We start from the raw sequence: 24,229 nt of genomic DNA, 5'->3' as shown, positions 1-24,229 counted from the left end.
CTTGGCACCACTGCAGCAGCAACCAAAGTGTTATCTCCTGGGTGATCCAAGGGAAGCAGGAAATGTCAGGATGTGCCTGAAGGTTAAAATCTGAGCTCCTGCCATAGCAGAGACACTGCTGGGAAGTGGGGTAGGTGGGAGCAGTCAGCCACAATGATTTTGCCATCACATGCAATTCAGGAAAGGACAAGTTTTCAGGTATAGTAATTAAGGAATGATAGAACCATTGAAGTTGGAGAAGATCTCTGTGATTCCTGAGTCCATCCCCAATCCATCCCCACTGACCATGTCCCTGTGTCCCTCCGTGCCACATCTCCACAGTTCTCTAGCACCTCCAGGGATGGTGACCACACCACTTCCCTGGGCAACCTGTACCAATGCTTTATTGCTCTTTCTGAGAAGAAATTTCACCCAAAATCCAATCCAAACCTCCCCCGGTGCAATGTGAGGCCGTTCCCTCTTGTCCTATCGCTGTTACCTGGGAGCAGAGGTCGACCCCCACCTTGCTATGCCCTCCTTTCAGGGAGCTGTAGGGAGCTACAAGGTCTCAGTGATACTTGGTGACAATGGCAGAATGAAAAAAATGACACATTAAGGTAACGTTCAGATACTGGCTAACGTGAAAATAAAATGAGAGGCTCTATGTCTGCAAAATTTATGCTACTACCTTGAATGCTTTGAACAGGAGTCATGCTTGCCTTCTAAGCATGGCACAGCTTTGCTACATGGGAGCAAAATGAGGGAGAGCAGCTTTGAAGCAGCTTTAGGAAAGCACTGCACAGGTGTTGGGGCAGGGGGTTGGGGAGGGCAGGCACAGAGTGCTGCCATCGGGCTGAGTGTGATTCCTCGGTCAGCAGGGCAGTAACAAAGGGTTTGGATGTGGCTTTGCTCACAGAAGTGTTGGCACAGGCACACCAAATGAACAAATGACAGCAGAGCAGATGGAGCATTAGTGTCACTGCTGAACCCAAAATTGCTTTGCATGCATTTGGAGAGCAGCATCTGACAGCCCTCGCATCTTCCAAGGGCTTCTCCCCGGCTGTGCAATACTCCATGTGCTCTCCTGGGGAGGGAGGAGAGAAGAGAGGAGGAGTGCAGTTGGCACAGCGGGGAGCAGGCTCGGGTCTCCTCCATCCCTCAGAGATGCGCTGCTGCAGAGCAGCACTCCTTCCCGCTGCACCGATCCTCCTCCACAGCAGCAGAACGTTTTGAACTCCAGCAACTCCTCTCATTTTTCCCCCATGTGACTGTGAGTCAGGCTGAGCTCCTCTATTCTTCTCCATAATTGAGTAGGAGATTATTTTGACTGGAAATAACCAGACGCAGGTATCATGGCTGTGAGTGCCTGTGTGTGTGCCACTTGCTGGAAGTTCTGAGCGCCCTGCAAAGGGAGCGGGCCTTTAAAGTGCACTCAATGGAGAGGGAAGAAAGCAGAGGGGAAGAATGGCTGCCTCCTGCTCGCTTCTCTCACTGCCTCTTCTTCACCGAGCCTCTGAATGGCCGGGACATGCTGCTCTTCTGAAGCTTTTGCAGCACATCCCCGCTGCAGGGCACGGCCTCAGCGAGGCACAAGCTGCCCACAGCACCGAGCCTTTCTGCTGCTGCTCCAGGCCCACAGCAGTGCTGAGCAAGCTATAGAAAGTCCTTCCTCTGAGGTCTCAGGGGCATCTCCCCATGTACAGATTTTCCTGTTAGTTCTCTTCCTTATGCAGTTACAACCATCTAGCCAGTCTGTGCTTCACACCTTTGTTTTGGTGGTACATGTGATGCATTTTGCTTTTTTCTCCCTTTTTATATATCACCTAGGTAGAAATTAGCCCAACAGGGTATAACAAGGAGCATAACTTGGGATGAATCTCTAAATTTTTCATTAGCTGATTACCTTTGAGCACTTTGGGGATAAATCTAATTGTCAAGGAGAACTATTGACTTATTTACATTGCTGGAGGTACTTGAGTGGGTTCCTGTACCACTGGTGACATTAGTTCAAAGGTTCATTTACCAGTCAGAGTCTTTCAATACAATCTATTCTGAGGAATACAAAATAATGACTTCAGTTGCAATTATAAAGTATAGGTTCTTCTCTTCTCTGAGAGCTGCTAACACTTCTGTGCTCTTAAATTGCTGCTTCAACAAAGGCACTCTCTTGGTTAGTTTTGAACTACAGAAATAGCACATAAAAAGCTTATGCAGTTCGGAAGTGTTCGTGAGTCTCAAGCAACTTTGTGGGCCAAGTAAAGCACGAGAAGCACTTTTTGTTGTACTGTTCTATCAACTGAGCTTTTAAGGCAGCCTCATGAGAAGGAATTTATTATTTTAATGGCACTTTCTCTCTGCTAAAATGTCTTGCTAACTCACTGAAGCTGAGCTTGAAATAATAGAGAAAAACTATCAGAAAAGCTGTGATGTAGTTTGGAGCTGAGTGAAAATTGCACCAAAATCTGAGCCTACCCAAACCCTGAGCTAAATGTAACATGCCCCCAGGACTGTTCAGATCATCGTGCAAGCTGTTCTGGATAACGAGCAGCCGATTTCTCTGTCGTTGGGTTGTGTTGCTGTTGCTGGTTGTTTTTTGCTTGATTTTTTTCTCCTTTATTTGGTAATGTGCACAGTGCAAAGCCCCTGCATACCCATAAATGCCATTTTACCTTCCCAATAAGAACATGACCATTAGAAGAGCCGTGGGGAGCTGTATGGGCTTCAGCTGAGCAATGTCTGAGTCCAACCTAGGGAACAGCTCCCATCTGCCAACCCACATTTGCACCTTTTCTTCCCTGAGGTGGGACCTGGCTCTCTCACCAACAAATAAAGTGGAGATTTTGATGCTGATTTCAAAGGATGCTAAACTGAGCTCCATGAAAAGGCAGTGCTAGCGTGCAAAGCTCCTTTTCTTCTTTGCTTATTAATGCGACTAATTAAATGTTTGTATTTTTTAAGCACTAACTGGTTTTTGATGGTCGTTTAGAGACTTTGAGAAAGTCAATAATTTTGATGAAATAAGACTGTAGGTTCCAGAACAAAGTCCACAAGGAATGTGTGATGTTGCTAGGATACAGCTATTAGTATTTTCAGTGACTGGGGTATTTTTTGGTGTGTTTTTTTACATAGGCTGGGTCTCACCTCTCTTACAGACAGTAGGATACGTGATTGCCTGATCCCATTTACACAACGCTCTCCCACTTTACAGTAATAAGGCAGACTCGACCTATTCGTTTCATACACTTTTAGTTGAGATGAAGCCACACACGAGTAGTTTTGACTTGAGCTATTTGGAGCGCGTTCGATCTGAATCTGGCGTTGGAGGTGCGGGATCGATGTCACAGCATGAAGTCAGTCTCCCTCTAGTGGTTCGCTTCCGGAGGGCCTTCGGTTTCACTGCCCTCACTGGGTACAATTCGCCGGAGTGCGGTGCAAAGTTCAGCGACCCTCTGTGAGTGGTGTTGAGCTCCTAATGTGCATGAGATGAGCATCAAGTTTGCACAAATGAGTTTATTTGTACTTCTTTTCTATTTTGTAATTCTTCCATTTCTTGCAGTATCAATACAAGATGAAGCTTCCACCCGTGGCTCACTTGAGCACAGCCCGACGCGTTCTGCTCAGCCTGTAGGATGTGACTCTTCCATATTATTTCCTTCAGCTGCATGCTGGGCTGCCTGTCAAAAAAAAAGATCAGTATTTAAGCTCATGTTCCACATCAAAGCCGTTGCCAGATGTGGTGCCAATAATATTCCTTTGAATTTAATGTAACACATTGAATAGCATGGTGGATGATGCTATTTTGAGATCCCCGTGTTTGGGGAAGCAATATCTAAGTGGAACATTGTGCAGACATTTTGCTAGGAAATAAGCAAAGGAAAGCTGTTTGGAAGTTGTGCCCAGTGTATAATTCAGCTCAGATTTGTGGTCCACAGGTTTCTTGCATTTCTGCCCATGATCTCATTTCCACTAGGCATTGTTTCTTTAGGTCCTAGGATAGGTGTAGTGCCTCCCATGCATGGGGAACAGGAAGGGAGGAAATCAGAAGCCTGTTATCAGTCTCCTGAAAGCTGTGTCAGAAATTCAGGTCTCCCAAAGCCTGCTGCGTGGGTTGGATATCATGCCAGTTCAGTTCCCCAAAAGCAGCTGGGTCAAAAATAAAGATAAGGGCTTTGGGTTGGGCTGAAACTTCATGAGCAGCTGTGACCAAACAGCAGTGATTCTGCAACACAAAGCACCTGGAAGGGCTGATGTCCTTCACACTGGTGCACTGAGCAAAGGTGAGCAGGGAGTTTATACTGTTTTCTTCATGAGCATATTCACTTATGGCAAAAAAAAACAAAACAAAATGGGGTTTTATTTGCTTTGTCATAAACCTGAGTTGTTATTTAGTGTTGGTTTTGCTTTATAAACTGTAAGGAAGAGAACGCTGAGAAAAGTTTAGTACCATCTGCCCCAGAGTGAGCAAACCCTCATAGGATTTCATAGGACCCTGGAACAAGAAGTTGTGATGTGCTGTCACCTCTCTGTGCAGTTCTGCAGTTCTGTGAGGACTTTAAGGGTAAGCTTTACTTCTCTTTAACTTCTTCCTGATGGTCAGCTTCTTGGGCAATCACAGCTTCTCCACCTCTCAGGAGATCACCCCAAGTACTTTCCTTTACACACTGCTGAGTAAAAGCTGCACTTCTTAATAGCGGAAAAAAAAGTGGATGTAGGAACTCAGTATCCAGAATCCTGTCTGAGATTTGCTCCACTGTCATTCACAGACAGAAAGTGAATAGTAGGCTGTGTTTGCAAGGAGGTGATGGACACCTGTGGGATGTCCACAGTTGCACGTGTTTGGTAGGTCTGTGCCCCTTGCCTCTGTGGAAGGCAGTTTCCAGGAGGCAGGGGGGAAAAGCCTGTCCTGCAGAGCACTGCTCAGTGCTGCTTGCTGTCCCAGGAGCTGGCTCATGTCTGCTAGAAAAACAGGGGGTGCAAGCCAGTTAGTTGAACAAAACAAAGTTATGCAATATCATTTAGTTCTGACATGTTCCCAATATGCAGCAAATGAAGAACTCACTAAATACAGTATATCTCTGGCCATATCATTTGAATATAACTTGTTTCCATGACAACCTCTGCTTAACAGCTTGGCTGATATGAAATCATTCCTAGATGGGGGAGCTTTTGCCAAAAGCATTTGGATTCAACTCTTTAATATCACGCTTTAGGTTTTAAAAAAATGTTTATTTAAGCCTTTGGAAGCAAATATCAAATCAAATCCCTTCATCCTCACCTCTGCTTTGGCTTCCACTTGATCAGTTTATCTTCCTGAGAAGCAATCAGAAGCAGGTCCTGCATTACTTAATATGCTTCTGAAGGCACAGGCAGTGTTTCAAGAGCCAGTGATCATGACAGCAGCCTTTGGTACAGGAATCACATTTCATGGCTGTTGGCTCTGTATGCCAGCAGGGCACCAGCAGCAGCTGGGCACAGCAGCCAGGGCTTGTGCTCCAGCCAGCAATCAGGGCCAGGGAGGTTTATGCTGCAGCAGGCTCTTTGAAAAAGAGGAGCAGCAGCTTGACAGAGGTCTTTCTCAACATCTCACTAAGTTCCTTTTTTTATCAGGAGAACCAAATAAGCAAAAGCTGGTTATCAGCTTGATGTTCTCCAAGGTGTCATACCTACTGCCTTGGAAATAGCTTGGAATGCTTCCAGCATGGCAGTGCAACATGACTGCTCAGATGGTGCTTGTTCTCTTCCTCGCTTGCAGGTGCTAAACAGTGTTAAAACATAGCTAAAATAAGCTTAATGCTTTCCTAATATTTCTCATGTATGCAAGCACTGTAGTTGCCACAGTGATGTTATACAACTGCCAAGTGGAAGGATGGTCCTGAATGCTTTAAGAGGCTGTCTGCCCCTTCCAGCCTCTGCTGCTTGCATTGCAGGAGTCCTCTGCTCTAGCTGGAAGCAGGAGCTGTGAGAAAAGCCACCCATGCAGGCAGATAATGCCTTGAGCAAGTGTTGCTGCCAGGCTTAGGGATGATAAGGGCAAGGCTTTAAATGTCAAAACCATGGAAGGAGTTACAGTGTTTTTTTCCAGCTGCAATGCGCCTGCTTCAGTGCTAGTCAGCTCCATGCCAAAGTGCTTGGGCACTTACAGCAAACAAGTGCTTAAACTAGGTGCAGGAAAGCAGTGCTAGGAGCGTGCAGAATGGACCTGAACTGTATCTCTCACTCCACCTCACTTGTTTGTTTTCTTTCTTCCCAGTCCACCTTGGCAGTGCTTGACTGGGAAAATTCAGCTGTTACCAGTCTGCAGTCAGCTGAGCTGACCTACCTGCTGACTCCTCCTCTTAGCCACCCAGTTCTACTGTGTAAGAACTCTTCATGGCAGAAAATCCTTTTTTATTTTTTTTTTGGACCTTCTGCAGAGGTGAGCTGTGGTCACCCCGTCTTTGCACAGCCTTGGAGCACGGAGTTGCACGCTGACACAGTTTGTGTGTGGCAAATCTGCTGGGGAAGGTATGGAGGCACAGGAGATGGCATCAGCAGGGTTTCTTTTAAGGGGAACATTCTGGGTATGCGGTAAATATCAATGAAACACGTTGTTAATTAAAGCCTATAAATCTCAAAGTGCTAGCAATTTCCTGGGACTCCTAATCTCTGAACTGGTTTTGTTCAGTGCAAGGAGGCTGAGCAGGATCAGGACGTTGCTCTCACCTTCGTTTCTCCTTGTGAGATCCCCCTCAGGAGATGTGTTCTTGCCTCTGTGTCACGACTTCTTAGAAATCTCTGTAGGTGTAGGATGTATGTGCTAATTCAATGCATCCTGTGATTGCCCTTCCTCCCAAACCAGATTAATTTACTGTTATCTGAGATTCCCATGACAAAACTTCTGCCCCTGTGAAGCCTGCTATTTACTGCTGTAAACAAGAAGTAAATGGAGGTTTACATGTCTCATTTGGCATGATGACACAGGCTGTGCTGCCTGCTATTTGCTCTGTGTTGGAAGTGTGGGGGTTGTGCTTTGATATTGTTCCTTACAGCTCAGGTTGTTTGCAACAAAATCATTTGTTTTCAGCCTCAGCTGTAATATTCTGGAGGATGAGCAGCTCTTTGGTGATGGGATCTGGAGGCTTTCACTGAAGTGTGTTTGTACCATCAGAGGTGGCTTGAAAGGGATTTAGTACTTGTAATGTGTGCTGCTGGCTCTGGCCTTAGTTCCAGAGGGACTGTGCAGCATAGTAGAAAATGAACACTTCATTGGCAGCTTCAGCAGAGGGGCAATAAAAACATCACATGTGTGAGGGCTGTTGGTGGCCTAGAGAGAGTGGCACCCCTTTAGGTCACAGCAAATCGGTTCTCTCCTGCTTACTTCTCCATCTCTGCTGATCAAACCCAGGCTGCTGTGCCCAGATACAGTCATCTACTGCAGTGCTTTGCTCAGGTTTAACATCTTGGATGGCTCACCGTTGGAACAGAGAGCTTGCTCAGGGTGGGCGCACCAATGAATTTCAGACTTGGAGCTCTCCCAGTCATTATCTTGCCTTCTATTTAAAGAGCAGTAAATTAAATTGCAGGAGATGGTGCAACTGGTTTTCCAGACCTTATTTAATTTAGCAGAGCAGTTAACATTTTCCATCTGCACAACATAATCATTAACTTTTTTTTTTGTTTGTTTCTTCACTGTCACTGTGCAGATTGCTTTTCACGGGCAATCTCTGCCCTGACTGCCACATTTCATTTCTTTGCAGGAGCGCAGCTCCATTGATTCTTCTTTTAGGAAGGAGCATGTATAAAATTATTCATCCTACTAACGGTGCTTGCAAAGAATCCTATGTGATTCATGGTCTTTGATCCTGCTATCGCTTATGTGGGTGTTTAACTTTACTACAGTCCCACTGGGGAGAATCTTAATTTAAGAAAACAGTATTACAAAAATAACGTGAGCCTTTTAAGCACATGCTGGATGATGAGAAACACCTCCCTTTAAACAAGCATGTAAATTAAACAGGTGGTAGAGAAGAAACGAATTAACCCCTTCAGGTCTGGAAAGCTGTGCCAGGGGAGGGCGGGGGCCGCGGGCTCACGGAGCGTCCCGACAACCTCACGACTGGGTTCGGGCGATGCCGTGCGGAGCAGCCGGGGGTTGGACTCGGCCATCCCCGGTCCCCACCCCGCGCCCTCCCCCGTCCCGCCCCATCCCCCGGGGGCGGTGCTGCGGGCCGGCGGGCGGGACATGGAGCTGAGCGACCCGGGCCCGGAGCCGCCGCGACCACCGGGAGGCGATGAGGAGGGGGCCGAAGCTCCGGGGCTGCCGCTGCACTCGGCGTGGACCTTCTGGCTCGACAAGTGAGCGGGGCGGCGCGGCTGGGGGGAAATCGCTGCTCCTTCTGGCTCGGCGGTGGGACAGCGGGAGTCGGGTCGTGTGCTGCATATAGGAAAACTTCTGGTGTAACGGGCCGCGTTGCGGGGCTGTATTTCACGCAGCCACTCGATGAGCCGCTTCTGTTGTCCTTCGACAGCCGCACGTCGGTGCGGACGATCTCCACGCCGCAGTTTTAGCCGTGATGCCGCTCGGGGCAGCGGCCGTAGGGCCGTAACCCTTCGTGCCGGGCCCGGGATCCTACGGGTGGGAAGAGAGCAGTTATGAGGGTGAGCGAAAACGCGTTATCACAGCGCTGTGCCTCCGTGCGTACCGCACTTCGTGTGCCTGAACTTTTATCTCCCATCTCCAGCGGTCACAGGGAGTTTCCCCGTGCTGCATATAAGCAATGGAAACCGAAACAGAAAGCTTGAATCCTGCCCTATTTATTTACCTTGCTTTGCTGTGCATTTGTCGTCTTGTTATTAATCTTCTGCGTTCCTCCGTTTTCTGTTTCTGGTGTTTCTTCTCTCCTCTTGCTCAAGAGCACTCTTGTGCTCTGAAGGCCTTTCCTCACTCTGCAAGGCTCTGCTCCTCCAGGTTGTATCTCTTAAACACGGTGACAAAGAAATGGAGCAGGTTCATTGCAGGGCAGGTGGACTGGATGACCTTTAAAGGTCCCTTTCAACTCAAACATCTCTGTGGGTGGCATGGAACCGCTGGAAGCATGCAGGTGATCTCAGGTCCTGCAAATCAAGTCTTACAAGTAACCCCAACAGTTATTTCTGACCTCCTGATTTGGTTGCAGGTAGGGTCAGGGTCTAAGCTGTGCTTTCAGTTTGGTTACTCTTAAACACTGCTGCGTGCTGCTGAAGCTGCTGTGCAGGTGTGCTGTGTCCATGAGCCAGGTAGGGAGGAGCAGCCCAGCTGTACAACCACTGCTGGAAGTTAAAGGCCACTTCAAGTTACTGAGGTGTATCATGATTTACTTTTTTTCCCTTATGTCTTGATTCTGCTATATTTTAGAGTCTTAGAATTCATGATCTTACTTTATCCTTCATTCTGATCCCTTCTAAGTACATTTATTTAGGCAGTGTTGTTCTTCCTTATCTTATTAAATCATATAATATATTAAGAAAGTGGTACCAGGGCTCTGCATGCCTTCAGTCATACATACACACAACACTGAGTTGTGTTTACCACCAAGAGTAAGAGAATGATGGCGGGGAACAGGGATGAGAACAAAACAGAAGAGATATTCCGTGCATTAAAATAAATACCTAAGGCATTTAAAAGCACACATGAGATATCTTTTATTGCATGGCCAAGAACTGCAGTGTGAGGAGGTTGCTGTGTCGGTACGGGCTCTGTAATGTTGTTGGTGCACCTGCTGATTTGGTGTTGCTTGGGCTCATACAGGATGAACACACCACAGAGTACAGCTGGGTGTTGTTGCTGTACCTCAGTAACACCTGGTATGGAGCAGTGCTGTTAGCTAGGAGATGGTATTGATCTTGACTGCAGCTGTGTGTTAATCCTGGTATTTGGGCTGACATGCAGGAGGAAGTGACACTGGAGGGTAAATACAAGTTGGGAGGGGTATGTAGAGATGTGTATTGTTCTGTTATACTCTAGTGTGGGAGATCCATGGCATGTGTTTCAACACCACCACTGTGTGTCTTTTTATTAAGTCACACTTAAAATATATACCCAAGAAGCAGCACTTTCTATAGCAGCTAGTGATACGAGCGATTCACCTGGGCTCAGCGGCCTCACTTTTATCACAGCTTCCCTGGTGCAGCTCCTGCCTCAGTAGTGAATGGCTTTCTTTGTCTGATCCACATCAGCACTGCTTCTCTAAGTGCCATGGCACAAGTGTAGCATGTGGGGGCTGTGATCCCGTGCCCAGGTTTGTTGCTGTTATCTCACACACATGATGGGAGATTTACATTTCCTGTAAGTGCAGAGCCTTCCTTGGTGTGTGTCTAAAATACTAAGTCTGGTAATGCTCTTTGTCATAGAATCATAGATTCATTAAGGTTGGAAAAGACCTCTAAGAGCATCCAGTCCAACCATCCATCCATCACCAATATTGCCTGCTTTGCACCACATCTGTCCTTGCCTTAAACACCTGCACAGATGGTAACTGCACCACCTCCCTGGGAACTGACCACTCTTTTGAAGAAGGGGCTGTGTGGAAATACTCACAGGCAGACATGAGACAGAGAAGCTGGCTTTTTTTTTCCTTCTGTGGGAAGAAATGAGATTTCCGTCTTAAATTGTTGAAGTGCTTCAAGGTCAAGATCTGCAGGTTCCCGAGCTCATACTGGCATGATGTCTCCATAGTGCTTTGCATGCAGTGCTCTGGTGACATTGGAGGCCTGGGCAGCGTCAGCAGGGTTTGCAGATGCCTTTGGTGTCACACTAGGAAGCAGATTCCTGCTGGTGGCTTGTCACACGCCTGCTTGTCACAGCGAGGGATTGGTGTGGGGCTCTGCCTTTTAAATGAAAGGTTGTTTTCCTGATTTTTGCAATACTGTGGGTTGATTGATATATGTGCACACACACTGAACAGTGTGATTATGCCTCACAAAATGTAATAATGTAAAAGCGAGAATTAGAAGTCTGGTCATTATATTCATATTGGACAGTGTATTCAGTGTGAAGATTGCACAAGTGGGAATTGAAGTGAAATGGCAAAAGGCTCCGATGTCATGGATAACAGGACAGGCTGGCAACCTGAAACCATCCCTTAATGGGAGCTGGGGTTGTACATCTGTGTAAATATATAGATGGTGAAACTGATTTTGTTTTTTCGATGTGTATGTTTGGCTGTGATGCAAATAGCCTGCTTGGTTCAGTGTGCCCTTAAATGTTTACAGCTATGCTAGGTAAGTCCTTCCCTGCTGAAATAAGAAGGTACCAGAGCTGCTACCTGCCTGCTTTTTTCCCATGGAAAGCTGCAGGTTTTGGCAGCAGCAGCTCTTGTCCAACACGTGTGTGCTCGCAGGGGTGGAGAGGATGTACATCCTTACAAAAAGGCACCTTTGGAAGATCAGAGTGCATCTGAGCTGCCAGCTTTGCTGGCATGCCGCTTCCAGTCAGTAGCAGAATACCAGCACCCTTATTTACAAATCAGTGCCACCAGAAATGGAACAGAGCTCACACAAGAGCCCACTGCAGAAGCCTCAATTCTAGATAAACTGTCCAAGATGCACTCCTGCCAGTGGCAGTGTGTGTGTGCACAGCGGTGCAGGTTGCACTGCAGGGCTCTGACCCAACTGCTTTTCTTCTCGCTTTGCTCCAGCAGTGCTTTTGTTTCTGTTGTAACTTTTGTGTAACTTTCAGGTGAAAAATATGCTAAGAAGTGTTATCAAATGTAAAGTAATGTTTATAAACTGGAGGAAAGAGTAAACATTTGCGGGTAAATGTATCCTTATATACTGCTTTTTCTCTCCCCAGGTTGTACTGATGAGATCCATACAAATGTCATTTAGTAGATAAATTCTGATAACCGAGCCGTTTCCATAATAATTGGGAATTGTTATAACTGAGCACATCAAATATTTGAAACTAAGCTGAATAATTTCCCTTTTTCCCTATAGCAAAATCCTATTTATCTAGAATCATCTATTTCATCTATTAAAGCTCATGAGTAGGTGGCTTACAATGAAAAATGATGGTTAATATTATAAAAATGTTCAACCCAGTAAATGCATTTTGACAGGCTTTGATGGCTTGAAATCAGTCTTTGTCTGCATGCAGAATGGATTGCTGGATTTATTTAGTTGCCACAGCATGTTTTTGAGCTTATGCTTTGTAAGTAAATATTTTGCTTATTTGTAGCAAAGCCATTGGGGCTGAATACTGACAGTGGTGTCTCCAGAAGTGCTCAGTGGCTTTTAAGGCTCCGGCGAGAGGCAGGGATTGATTCCCACTGGGAAACAAAGGGCAGTGTGAGCACATCTGAAAACAACTCCTATCCTTGGTTCTGTGCAGGGAAACAGAAGAGCCACAGTTCAGCAGTAAGCATTAACATCAGCACAACCACCTGGAGGTTTATTCATGGGTAAAACAATGGAATTTATCTTTGGGTCTCTTGTTCTTTATTCTTGAAGCTGGCAGCAGGGCTCAGTTTGGGTGGTTATTCCTGTTTCCATGCTCCGCTTTGACCAAGCAGCCCTATGAGATGTGGAACGGTGGGTCTGAGCTGCTTGAGCAACCCTGAAGTAGCTTTGAAATGTCACCCTCAAATATTCAGAAGGTGCAGGAGAGTGTTGGGAGCCATAGGGCACAGAGTGGGCAGGTAGGAGGGCTGCTGGATATTCCCTGGGCAGGCTCTCTGTGGGGAATCCAGATGGGCAACTCCAGTGGGCCACCAACCCATCAATGCCCATCTCCAGCTGAGCTTTCTGTGTCCAGCTGCTGCTCCTGGCACGGCTGGCTGGGCAGTTCCTTCCTGCTCATAGCTATTTGCAGTGCTTGTTGAGTTAATTCAAAACTAGTTGTTCACAGTGGCAGTAATTGGAAGTTCAGTATGGATGTATCACCTGAATTCTGTTGTTGATAGCAGTAAGATTATCCAAAGTGGAAAAACTTCGTAATAACCTGCAAATACTGACCCTCAAATGAAGCTTCCTATCTTGTGTATGGAGCCTTTCAGCAAAGGCCTGGCCACCTGACTGTTCCTCGCTTAGGAATAGAAATAAATGAACAGTCCATGACCTTAACTTCCAAAACCAATAACTTGATGTCAGGTGGTTTTTTTTTTTGTTTGTTTTTTTTTTTTTTTTTTTTTTTTTTTCTCAGCTGATAGTTCTTCAGCATCAAAATGAACCACCTTCTGGCCTGGGAGTGGAATATTCTGTTTCTCATTTTTAGCTGAGCTTGAAAGTGGCATTAAATGGCTACACGGCTACTGCAATTACACAGATAACCTTTGAAAGCTGTTGTTACGGAGCAGATAATCTGTTTTTAAGAGAGCAGCCCTTACCACAGCAGCACCTGAGAGCAGCATCAGTGTGAGCACATGGAGAGAAAAGATGCTGCAGAATGGTTGGGTTGGAAGGGGCCTTAAAGATCATCTAGTTCCAGCCCCTTGCCCAAATCCCATCCAGTGTGGGCTTGGGCACCTCTGTGAGACACACAGCTTCACTGGGCTGTTGTACTGCACAGCCACCCCCAGGCAGTGGAGGCTCTGAGGTCTGCAGGCTGGTAGCAAGACACGGGTCATTTCTTGGTCAGCGGTGTGAGACATAAAGGAGCAAAGTTAGCTTGGATTTTGCCCACTTATGGACAATGATATGTGCTTTTGTAGTTCATGAGCCACACAGATTTCTCTCCCTCTTTCTCCTCTCCTCTCTTCCCTCTCGCTCTTTCCTTTTCCTCTTTTCTTTTTCCTCCCTCTTTTCCTCTTTTTATTTTTTTTCCAGTCAAGCTCACAGCAGGAATTCACAACGTCAGGCTGTGTTTTTGCCACTCGCATCCCTCAGCCTCGCACCCGGTGCTTCTCAGCGCGCTGCCCCGTGCAGGACGAGTCGCTCTGGCTCCTTCCCCCGCCCCGTGCCGACCCCTCAGCGGCGGTAGGCGCGGTGCTGGCCGGGACGCACTGCCACACACCGCCACCTGGCGGCGGGAGGGGGCAGTGCCGCGCCGTGACCGCAGCGAACGCTGGCGGCGCTGCCTGAGGTTCAGAGCGGGGAGGACGGCCGGGCACGTGGGAAGCGGGTCGGGTTTGCGCTAATTGCAGTTACTCAGAAGTTTGCTGGGAGACGAGATGCTCGAATTGGACAGCTTTGTTTTTCTTTCTTTCTTCCTTCAAGGTCCCTTCCTGGTACCACAGCAGCTGAATGCGCCTCAAACCTGAAGAAGATTTACAGAGTACAAACAGTGCAGGTGAGGTACTGGAACTGCGTGCTGCAAACATGAAACATAAGATGTGAAGTTACCTGAACGCCCATCTGGGTGAGACACGCTTGGCTTTGCTTCCCCATGGTGGGAGATGCACCTCGTGGCTGTGTGTGGTGCCTTTGGTCTGAATTGCCCTCGTTTTTGCCAACCAGAAGAGGGGATGGAGGGACCTGGTGTGAGCAAGACATGCCCACTCTGCCATTTCCAGTTCCCATTGGTGCCTGTGCTGCACTGTTACACTTGGTGATTTCCAGTGTGTTTTCTGTCTTTTCTCAAAGTTTGAATACAGAAAATCATTGCACAAAGGCGCAGTATTACGGCCCGTGCTTATTTTTCTCTCTGTGCTTGAGCATGAATTTTTCTGATACTTCCATCAAGCTGTCTTGCATTAAAGTGCTCTTACATCACAGTAAGTACTCACAGCAATGAGGAATTCTGCATGTCTGTGTCATCTGTTGGTGCCAATCAGTGGGCATCTCTTGCAAGTAAATCAGGTTTCTCTTTTAATACCAGTGTTAGTGTGAAATTCAGAGGATTAGTCTTACCGTGGTGCTCAGTTCGTGAAGCCTCTGAAGTCATGCTGATGGCAGTGAAGTAGGAATGGTTTCCATTGGGTTTCCTCGTCAGTGACTCTCAGCCCTGCACTGTGTGTGATGCTGTCTCCAGCAGCAGCCCTGGGAGACAGCCTGCACTAGGAGGTGCTGGGCGAGGCTGTCTACAGCTGGCACAGGGCATGGAGGCTGTTTGCAGGCCCAGGGTTTGGGACCAGGAGTGCAGGGAGGCAGCAGGGCAGTGTGGGAGGGAAACTGGAGTGACTTTTCCGTCTTTGCTAGTGAGGGTAATGGCTTTTAGAGAGAAGAGCCAAGGGCTGTGGGATTTTACCATATAGCGTTGCAATCTTTGTTTCTGAAGTTGTGCTAATGATTAAATAGTAGATGAACTAATACTTAATTAGTTGCACTAATGCTCAATGTTACATCTCTGCATGTCGGTGCAACACAAATGTTTAAAGGCCTTTCTTCCTCTCAACTGCTGGATAAAGAAGAAAGGGAATTGGGATCTCTTTACTCTTCCCTCCCTGTTGCTCACTGCTGCTGTTAGTGCCTTTTATCCACCCAAGTGCATCACTGCTTCTAGTTTTTTTTCAGCAGAAAAGTTAGAAAGTGAGCTGATGGGTCCTGGTCCTTTCATTCTCCCCCATTCCTGCACTAATGCATGCATCTCAGATTCATGGTCTCATGAAACCTTTTCTTGTGAATCTAGGCAGAGAATTTGGATTATAGTTAGGCACTTGGCTCAGCAGAACTATTGCTTGGTTTTGTCTATTTGTTGTAGTTGAGGCTGATTCCAGTGAAGTTTTGGATGAGTCCTAATTGATGCAAAGTGGAGAGTTTTTACATAAGGTACATTTAAGTGTGTACTTCTAGTATGTTTAAAAAGTTTTCAGTGCTGGTTTGTTCTGACGCAACTCAGCATAACTCTGATTTTGATATTTTTGTCTCTCTATTCCTACAGACTTTGGCTCTAAAGCATGTGGAAGCAAATTAAATAACCACAACAAATATTTGCCACATGCTGGGGCACAGTCATTCAGAGTTACTGATAGATGTTTGGTAGATTTTAGGATGTCATTGGTATCCTTCTTTCTACCTCCACCTTAAGCAGGATTGGATCTTCCCCACCCTCCCCTGTAAGCTGCAATCAATTGACTTTGGAGCATTTGCTTGTAGTATAGAAGGGTCTTTGGCAGTAGGGTGCACAGTAGTTGTAGAGAAAATGACCACAGAAGTAAATTTGCACTGAATCCATTCTCTTAATGCAATTAGTATTTCTGTGTGTTTGCTCGATGAAGGATTTCTGGAGTGTCTACAACAACATCCCTCCCGTGACGAGTTTGCCCCTGAGATGCAGTTACCACCTGATGCGTGGAGAAAGACGGCCCCTGTGGTGAGTGCTGCCCTGTGGTGCTTCTGGGAATGGGCAGGGAGAAACCGAGCGTGGAGAGAGGAGGGGGCATGGGCAGGAGGAGGGCTGTGTTTCTGCTGCCAGCCAGTGCCACAAGGTGAGAGCCACAAGGAGTGTTCTGGGCTCGTGTCGAGCTCAAAAGAGAATCTTTCTTAAAAACGCAGGCTGGAATTTGATTGTCTGCTTTGGAACGTAAAGGTCAGAAAGAAATTAAATTGTGAATTAACAATTGAGAAATTAAAATGTGGCTTTGAAATCCAGTTTGGGAATACACAGAGCATTACTTGTGTCTGAAATACTCTGTGGCTTTTTTCTCTTTGCACTGATGCTGGTTTAATCATGATGCAAATGACTGCATCCTTAACTGCTCTTCACCTGTACAGAAGCAGAGTGTGCATAAAGATGTGCATATGAGCTTAGGTTAAAAATAATTTAAGGCATCATGAAGTGATGCACTGCAGCAAATTCCCACTTGATTGTGGGACGGTAATGAAGTAATGTATGAATCACTGATGTTTTCCTTTTGGAAATTGAGTTTAGCATGCCTTCTTCCTGATCCAGTTCCTTCACATCTTAATTAGCTGAGCCATTTACCAAAGAGACTTGATCTCTGGGACATCATTTGCACCAGATTGTGATTGGATTAAGGTTTCCTAACCAGATCATAGTCTCAATAACTGGATGTTGAGTTACTCTGGGAGGTTTCTGGCCTACCCTGTGTTAAAAGGAAATGCTTTCCTAAAGGGAAATGCATGTGAAGATCAGTGTTAGTTTTCTAACAATAGTGTGACTGAGCAGAATAGCTGAGTTGATTTATAGAGAGATGTTGGTGTCTGTAGAAGCCCTTGTATGCAGTACTTGGGAACTCTGGAAGGATGAGAACACTTTTGGTTTTCTTCTAGTTTTAGTTTTGGTTTGATTAGACAAGTAAAATGCAGAGTCCTTTCTTGATGGCACTGCATCTGTGTTAAGGCTGTGCAAGTACAGGTGCTGCATTTTGGAAAGGGATTGCAGGAGGTCGGTGCCATCAGTAGCCCAAACAAGCTTCAGGATGTTTTTTTTTTTGTTTTTTTTGTAAGAATAGGGAAATTAATTTCTGGTTGTCACAAAGCTGAAATGAAGTGTGATCGTTTGTTGTGGTTTTGTTGTTGTTGTTGTTTGTTTGTTTAAATTAAACTGGGTAAACTGGAGAGTAATAAGCTGCTTCTGTGAAAATATGCCCAAGTTTTTCCAAAATAAAAGGTTACCATAGTAAGACATGAAATTGCTTTGTGGCTTGTTCCCATGCAGTGTTCAGCCACTTCAAAGCCTGTCTGTAGCCAGGGAAAACGTATATATTTTCCAACACACAAACCTGAGGAGAGAGATTAGGTGTTGAGAGATGCAGTTCATATGAACAATGAAAGAATTATATCTGATGTCAGAAGTCATAACTTGAGTCATGCTACCCAGAGTCGGTAATTGCGTTTCAAAAGGGAATTTTCCAGGCAAATTAACCCCCAGACGTAGGTTTATCTAGATGTGCATTTCAGTGCTTATTTTACTGATCTATTTCCCATAACTAGGGAAGAGGAAAGCAATGCCAAAGGAGGTATATGGAAAATGAAGGTCGCTAAAGAAAGTACGGTATGTAATACTTTATTTAGAAATATTTAATAAGGGGTTTCTTTTAGTTCCATGCAAAGTAGCTGTTGTAAAACTTTCTAGGTTTGACATTACCCAAAGTAACAAGCAAACACCATCTAAGTCTACAATGTTTTGCTTTAAGATAGTGAGGGAAAGTTTCTTTTCAGATGATTCAGTATTTTGCACTTTCAGTCACATTTGTTGATGTATTACAAATCAAATGAAAGCTGCAGCATTCTATTCCATTTCCATTTGGCAAACGCCGTATTTTCTAACCAACTGTATCCACAAGACTTGGTTTGCCTGCAGGCACTCAAAATATACAAACATCTCTTTCTGATTATAGCCAGAACCTCAACAATGCTCTCAAGACTCCACGCGCCATTCAGCACAAGTGCCAGAGTTTCACTGAGCATCAAATGCTCCCAAACTATCCGACTCAATAGGAATGTTGTGCTTGGCACTGCCTGTGCCCACCCTGTATGGGGGTGAGGAGCACTGTGCTTTGCTGTGCCCAATGAGGACTAATGTTCTCAGGGGGTGGTGGGTCTCATCCAGTGTCTCCCACTGGTAGGGAAGGATCTTGCTCAGTCTCTTTTCCCAGTCCCTCCTGTGATGGCCCTGCTGCTTATCAGGCTGTTTGTGACGTCATATAAAGCCATTTGTGCTTTTTTGTAAGATGATTGTGTAGCCAGGGGAGTTTTTTGTGAAGTGTATGGGAGTAAAGAAGAAGAGTGGTGTCCCCTGTGCAAGAGTTGGTTGCCTGTCACTGTGTACCTCTTGTGAAACTGCAGTTTGAGTTTTCTTTCTGAAATTTGGAAACACGGATGATGAGATCTGTTCAGACACGTTGTTGTTCTCTCCCTGCTGAAACAAGTGGCTGTGTGCTGGGTGTTGTGCCCCTATCAAATGCGTGCTGAGTGACTTTCCTGCAACCTGTCATGAAGGGAAGGTCTGAGCTGTTCACGTGTTATTTGTGTGCGAGTGGGGGCTGGGTCAGACCTTCCAACAGTGAACATGAAGTGTGAGAAAAATGTGACAGCCTTGAGGAAGGCATTAGATGCTGAAAGATGGTACTAGAAACTTCAGCCAAAAGCTAATTGGTTTTGCCTGTGAGCTTTCTTTCATATGTGAATTGCAGCTTTCTTCCCTCCAGTCCCAAGTGATCACAAAAGAGTCTGAAATGTTATTTTCTTTATTATAATCCAAGGTGTGAAGATGGTCAGAGGTGATAAATGGTTTTGGGAGCTGCATTGCCGGGTGGTGAATTTAGGGAGCTCAGAGAAGCCACGTGTTTCAGAGGCTGAATGATCACCACTTCTTGAGATGGGGATGCTTTCTGATATCTCAAATAAATACCCCCACTTGCCCCTGAGAGGTTTAATTGAAAGAGAACTTTACTCAATTTCTATTACTTTTGTAAATAGCATGAATAATAACCCATGCCCATTTCTCCATTTTTGGCTCTGTGCTTCCAACCATCACAAACCCCCACAGCATCTCTTTGGCCAGGCAGAACTATCTTGTACAGCCCTCATTGGAAAAGCTGATATGCTTGAGCAAAACTTGGTGAGGGTGGGAGGGAAAGGCAGTTTTTTAAGGAAATCAGTCTGTCTAGTGGTAGGACTGACAAAATACTGACACTGTAAAGTTGTTGCATGTGTACAATGCTTCTGTATGCTGGTTCTTAATACAAAAACTAATACTTTTTAGATCCTCATAAGCCTGATCCTGCAACTGCTTGCTACTGGATGAGGTGCTTCCTACCCGTGAGGCCATTAGGACAACTCAGTAGTGAGCACTGTGCCTGGTAATGAGAGTGCATGGTCATCCCACATTCATGTCTGGGCTGGTCACTGGCAAGGACGTCGCCTCACATGCTGTCCCACCTCTAGAGCATCAGCTGTCCCATAGCCTGGCTGTATGTTATATAGGATGAGATGATAATGAGTTACAGAAACGTGCAGCCCTGTGTGTTCCCAAAGATGGTACAGCAGTGCTTGGAAACTCCTTAAAGCAGTTTATTGGTCTGTTGTCTTCATAGCTGCTTGCTTTTTGCTTTAACCTCTGTGTGTTTAAGTTGCTGTTTCTTTTTAATAACACCAAAACTCAAGTTATCTCAAACAGCAGAAAAGGCATTCTTTTAAGGTAGCATACACTGTGGCGATGCAGTCAAATACAGAGGTTGATATATTCTTTATATACATATATATATTCTGTCACTCAGAATGCTCATCTTGGAGCGTATTACTGTATGCGTTGGTCCAGAGGCATTCCAAGTTTTGTATGGGCTTTGACTTGGGTGATAACAAATGTCAAAAGGAGATAAGACTGTAACTGATCTAACAGAGCCAAAGAAAACTGCAGATAGCTGCTCCCCTTATTTGAAATCCCCAGTGAGCATTCATACTGTTGAAAGACAGGCTTATTTCATAGGCAGGGCAAATCAGATGGGATGCTTAAATATACATCCATTTCATTTACTGGTAGGGTTTTTCTGGCACTTCTCTTAGCACAGACAGTGATTCCTTTCCACAGAAACAAACCATCACAATTAAAGCCTTTGGGAAGGCTTTAATTATCATGGGAAATTCTTGGGAGAATGCAATGTGCAGTGAGACATGGACATAGTGAAGGTAAATTTATAGTTTAAATATTAAACTTTTTTTTTTTTCTAAAATATATTTTTGTCAGTTTTTATTTTCAAGGTCTGAATTCTTGTTCCAGCTGTATTGAAGAAATTGTGTAACACAGTGTGTACTTGCTACAAACATTCTTTTTTGTCTGGACAACCTCATAATGAGAACGCACTCAAAACTGAGCTAAGAAAGGGAACTTTTAAATTGAGATAGCAGGGCAAAAGTAACTACTACTACTTCTTCTTCTCAGGCAGCAGTTTGGAAAGAGCTCCTGTTAGCAACTGTTGGAGAGCAGTTCACGGACTGCTGTGCTGCAGGTAACTTGTGATTGCTGCTGCTGTGTCCATATGATTACCAGGAGGAGGAGGACGAGGCTTTCTGGTATTGCAGCACGGAGCTGCTTCTGGTCCCCAGCTCACCAGCCTGTGTTCCTGGGAGGACGGCAGGTTATCAGGGTTGTAAACATCTCTTAGCCAGCATTTAAATGGTTGGTATTAAATTCTACAGTGCCACAATTCTGGAACCCCAAATTATGTTTGTGTACCACAGTACTGTCAGAGTTGGAAGAAGCCAAATTGGATAGATGCCCCTGTTAGCCCTGGTGGGCTCTTGATTCCTGTGTAGGCAAGGATAGAAGTGATATTAAAGGTGAATGATTTTATGGCACTTCATTAAAGCCACTATGAGGTACATTTACACAGTACAACAGTTTCTATAAATGCAGTGTTTGTTTCCTTCTGTTAACTGTTCTGTCTGGTTTGAGCATTGGTATTCTCTTCGTTGGGGACTGCTCTTTCATTGCTTCAGTTTGTTCAACTTGTGGGAGCTTTCACAGCACATGAGTATTGAATTAGACATGTCTCATTTAAAGTAGTTTTTAATGATGCTTCCTGTGCTTTGCAGATGATGAAGTCATAGGGGTGAGCATCAGCGTTCGTGACCGTGAAGATGTTGTACAAATCTGGAATGGGGATGCCTCCTTAGCAAGTGAAGCAAAAGTGTTAGAAAAGATACATAAACTTCTGCCTCACACCTCTTTCAGAGCCGTGTTTTACAAACGTGAGTATTTTCTACTGGCTGATCTCCACCTTTGTTAGAGAGACAAGGTGCTGGTGGGGTATTTCCATGGGAATAACCTCACTAGTTCCTCATCAGCTATTTGGAAATGCAACATCTCTCGTTGCACTGAAATTATAACTTCGGGAATTGAAGGGATCTCTTTCTTTAGGCTCTATTTAAACGTGTATTTAAGTAGTGCATTCCCAAAGATTGCTCAGCACACTGCGTCTTCCTAGGCTGCTTGGGCATCATTGTCTTCTGTTCATCTTTTCAACTCCTTGGCAGAACTGATGTTTTTTGTACATCTTTCCCCTTCTTTCTCCCCCAGCGCACAGAGAGCACCATGCCTTTGAAGGCCGACGTGGGAGGCATTAAATGCAGCCTTACGTTTGTCACTTGCACTGTGGTGAGGTGTCTGAGTGAGAAGGACAGCAGGAGGCCCTGCAGAAAGATAACATGTCATGGTCCTCTTGAATTTTATGCTTCTCATCGGGCTCTTGCTACTGAAAATGAGGAAACACAGTTGCCCTGACTGCTAAATGTGCCATTCACGACTTTTTTGCTTAATTGTGATTTTAATTCATTGGGTTTTTTTTTCTTTAAAAAGTTATTTGGCCACTATTTTTTTTCCATCAGATCATTTGATTCCTATGAAGATACAACACTTTGGATTTTTCTGAACTGTTTGTAGTTAAATGCAAACATGCACAAACGTTGGATGCTGCTTTTTTGAGATGGAGGAATACTGCCTGGGTGAAATGTGTTTCAGTTTTCCTTTTGAGACATTCCTATCATATGAAGATTTACTCCCTGTCTTTGTCCCGGGAGATGAAGGAGTTGCATGGCATTATCCTAACGGGCTCTTGCACTGACAACAGCACACATCCTGCAAAAGTAAATAGCAAAGTATTCACTGAATGGGCAACTGAAGAGATGCATTTATATGGTCTGACCCCAGGTGAGATGATATTGAATGTTTAAAGTGTGGTGACTCCCAAAGAACCCTGGTTCAGGCTAGGAGTTAGAGATTTTGCAGTAAGAAACCCTGTGAACCCCCCACCTCCAATTTATTTCAGAAGGGATGGTGCTTACAATCTCTTCAGCTTATGATCTTTCTCTGTACATTCATGACAGAAGTCACAAATTCTTTCTAACCCATTTGCCTGACCTGATTCATCCCTCATGCTTCTGGAGATGCTAGGCCTGCACCTGTAGAGGCTCAGATCAGAAGTGCTGTTCGCTTTGGTGCAAAGGAAGAAGTTCTGTCACTCGTACTTCCAAGCTGTCATGGCTCCCCAGGTCACCTATTTTCTTTAATTTACAGGAAACAAATGGATTTTGTTTTGTGGCATGAATGTGAATATTAACTGCGTTAATCTGTAAATGTTTGTATTAATTGAGGTGCTGGTTTGCTTTACTGTTCTACCAAAGATTAATTTATCTCCTTGTGCAAGAAGAAGCTGTAAGATAGAGAAGGATTTGCACTCTGCTTAGCATTGCTTTGTGGGCAAGAGTTCTTGTTTGGCAACTGGTCCAATGGCACTGATCTCTACATGTTTTAAGAAGCAGCCATTAGAATCAAATGTAGCAATAAGAATTACACATAGGAGAGGTTGGTTTTTTTGGTTTTTTTTTTTTTTGTTTTTGTTTTTTTTTTGTTTTTTTTTTTTTTTTACAACTTTGTATTTATGAATTCAAACTGTGCAGTTAGTGAGCATTATTAATTAAACAAAACTTTGAAAATCCAATGTCTTGCTTCTGCGGTTGCTTTCTGAATCATCATAGAAGCATAGAATGGCCTGGGTTGAAAAGGACCACAAAGCTTATCTAATTCCAGCCCCCTGCTGTGTGCAGGGTCTCCGGCCACCAGACCAGGCTGCCCAGAGCCACATCCAGCCTGACCTTGAATGCCTCCAGGCATGGGGCATCCACAGCCTCCTTGGGCAGCCTGTTCCAATGTGTCTCCACCCTAAAAATTGCATTTCTGGGATGAAGTGTTCCTGCTCTGTGGCTTCAGTGATGCCTGGCAGTGTCATGGGTTAGTTATTACCTTACTCATCTCATTGAAGGGAAGGATTTTTCTAGCTGTCTTGCATACCCTTTCTTTAAGAAAGATCTCTGCTCGAATATTGGATAGGTGGTGATTTTATTTTAGCCGTGATATGGAAGAGCTGTCTGTTCACCACCAAAGGATACCTTGCAAACTTGTCAAGTTTTCCTTATTCATTTTCCTTATTCAGTGTCCCTATTGTAGTAATAAAATTAAATTACAGTTTGGGGTTTTTAATTTGTTTTGTGGATTTTTATTTTTTCCTGGGCATCTTAAAACTCTGATGATGATAATTAATACCTGGTTTGATGAGTGATGACTAAAATTCTCCAAGTATGCCACAGTCTGAAACTGAGCTTGGATCAAAATGTGCAATACAAGTTTTCAGGTACCAGACAAATGGCATTTTGGAGTGTAGCAAGCACTGCATTTAAAAGCCATGCAGAATGTGTGCAGCCCCCTCCTCCCTTGCTGTGAACACCCACCTCTGTGCTGCTCATCTCCCCAGGCTGTGGCACAGCTGTGCCCACGGGGATTAGCTGGGAATGCCACTTAGTGGGGATGAAGGGCCGCCTTCTGGGCCAGGCTAATTAGCAGGATTCTGCTCTGCTAATTAAATGGCAGTTTGTTGAACATAGCTTATTTGATGAAATG

General features: G+C 45.0%; 1 protein-coding gene across 1 annotated transcript; it reads left to right on the top strand.

The window, feature by feature from the left end:
• The first annotated feature begins 8,200 nt into the window (after positions 1–8,200).
• On the top strand, positions 8,201–23,273 carry EIF4E3 (eukaryotic translation initiation factor 4E family member 3). Its single transcript, XM_042838687.1, has 7 exons — positions 8,201–8,313; positions 14,149–14,221; positions 16,089–16,183; positions 17,767–17,827; positions 20,717–20,783; positions 21,370–21,525; positions 21,854–23,273. Exons 1-7 carry the CDS (start codon positions 8,201–8,203, stop codon positions 21,898–21,900), a joined length of 612 nt encoding a protein of 203 aa, XP_042694621.1. The 3' UTR covers positions 21,901–23,273.
• Positions 23,274–24,229: the final 956 nt, after the last annotated feature.

This window comes from Centrocercus urophasianus, unplaced genomic scaffold (genome assembly GCF_019232065.1).
Source record: "Centrocercus urophasianus isolate 14NV4802_14NV808 unplaced genomic scaffold, USGS_Curo_1.0 seq_898, whole genome shotgun sequence".
Lineage (NCBI taxonomy): Eukaryota > Metazoa > Chordata > Aves > Galliformes > Phasianidae > Centrocercus > Centrocercus urophasianus.
The sequence above is the reverse complement of the archived record's forward strand: the minus strand, read 5'-3'. Positions and strand labels throughout refer to the sequence as shown.

What these genes read in the sequence shown, in the direction of transcription:
- EIF4E3 (XM_042838687.1), top strand. Translation starts at nt 8,201, where the DNA reads ATGGAGCTGAGCGACCCGGGCCCGGAGCCGCCGCGACCACCGGGAGGC. An exon ending in GGAGAAAGACGGCCCCTGTG is followed by an intron (nt 16,184 to 17,766) that starts GTGAGTGCTGCC and finishes TCCCATAACTAG; the next exon opens with GGAAGAGGAAAGCAATGCCA. An exon ending in AGGTCGCTAAAGAAAGTACG is followed by an intron (nt 17,828 to 20,716) that starts GTATGTAATACT and finishes TCTTCTTCTCAG; the next exon opens with GCAGCAGTTTGGAAAGAGCT.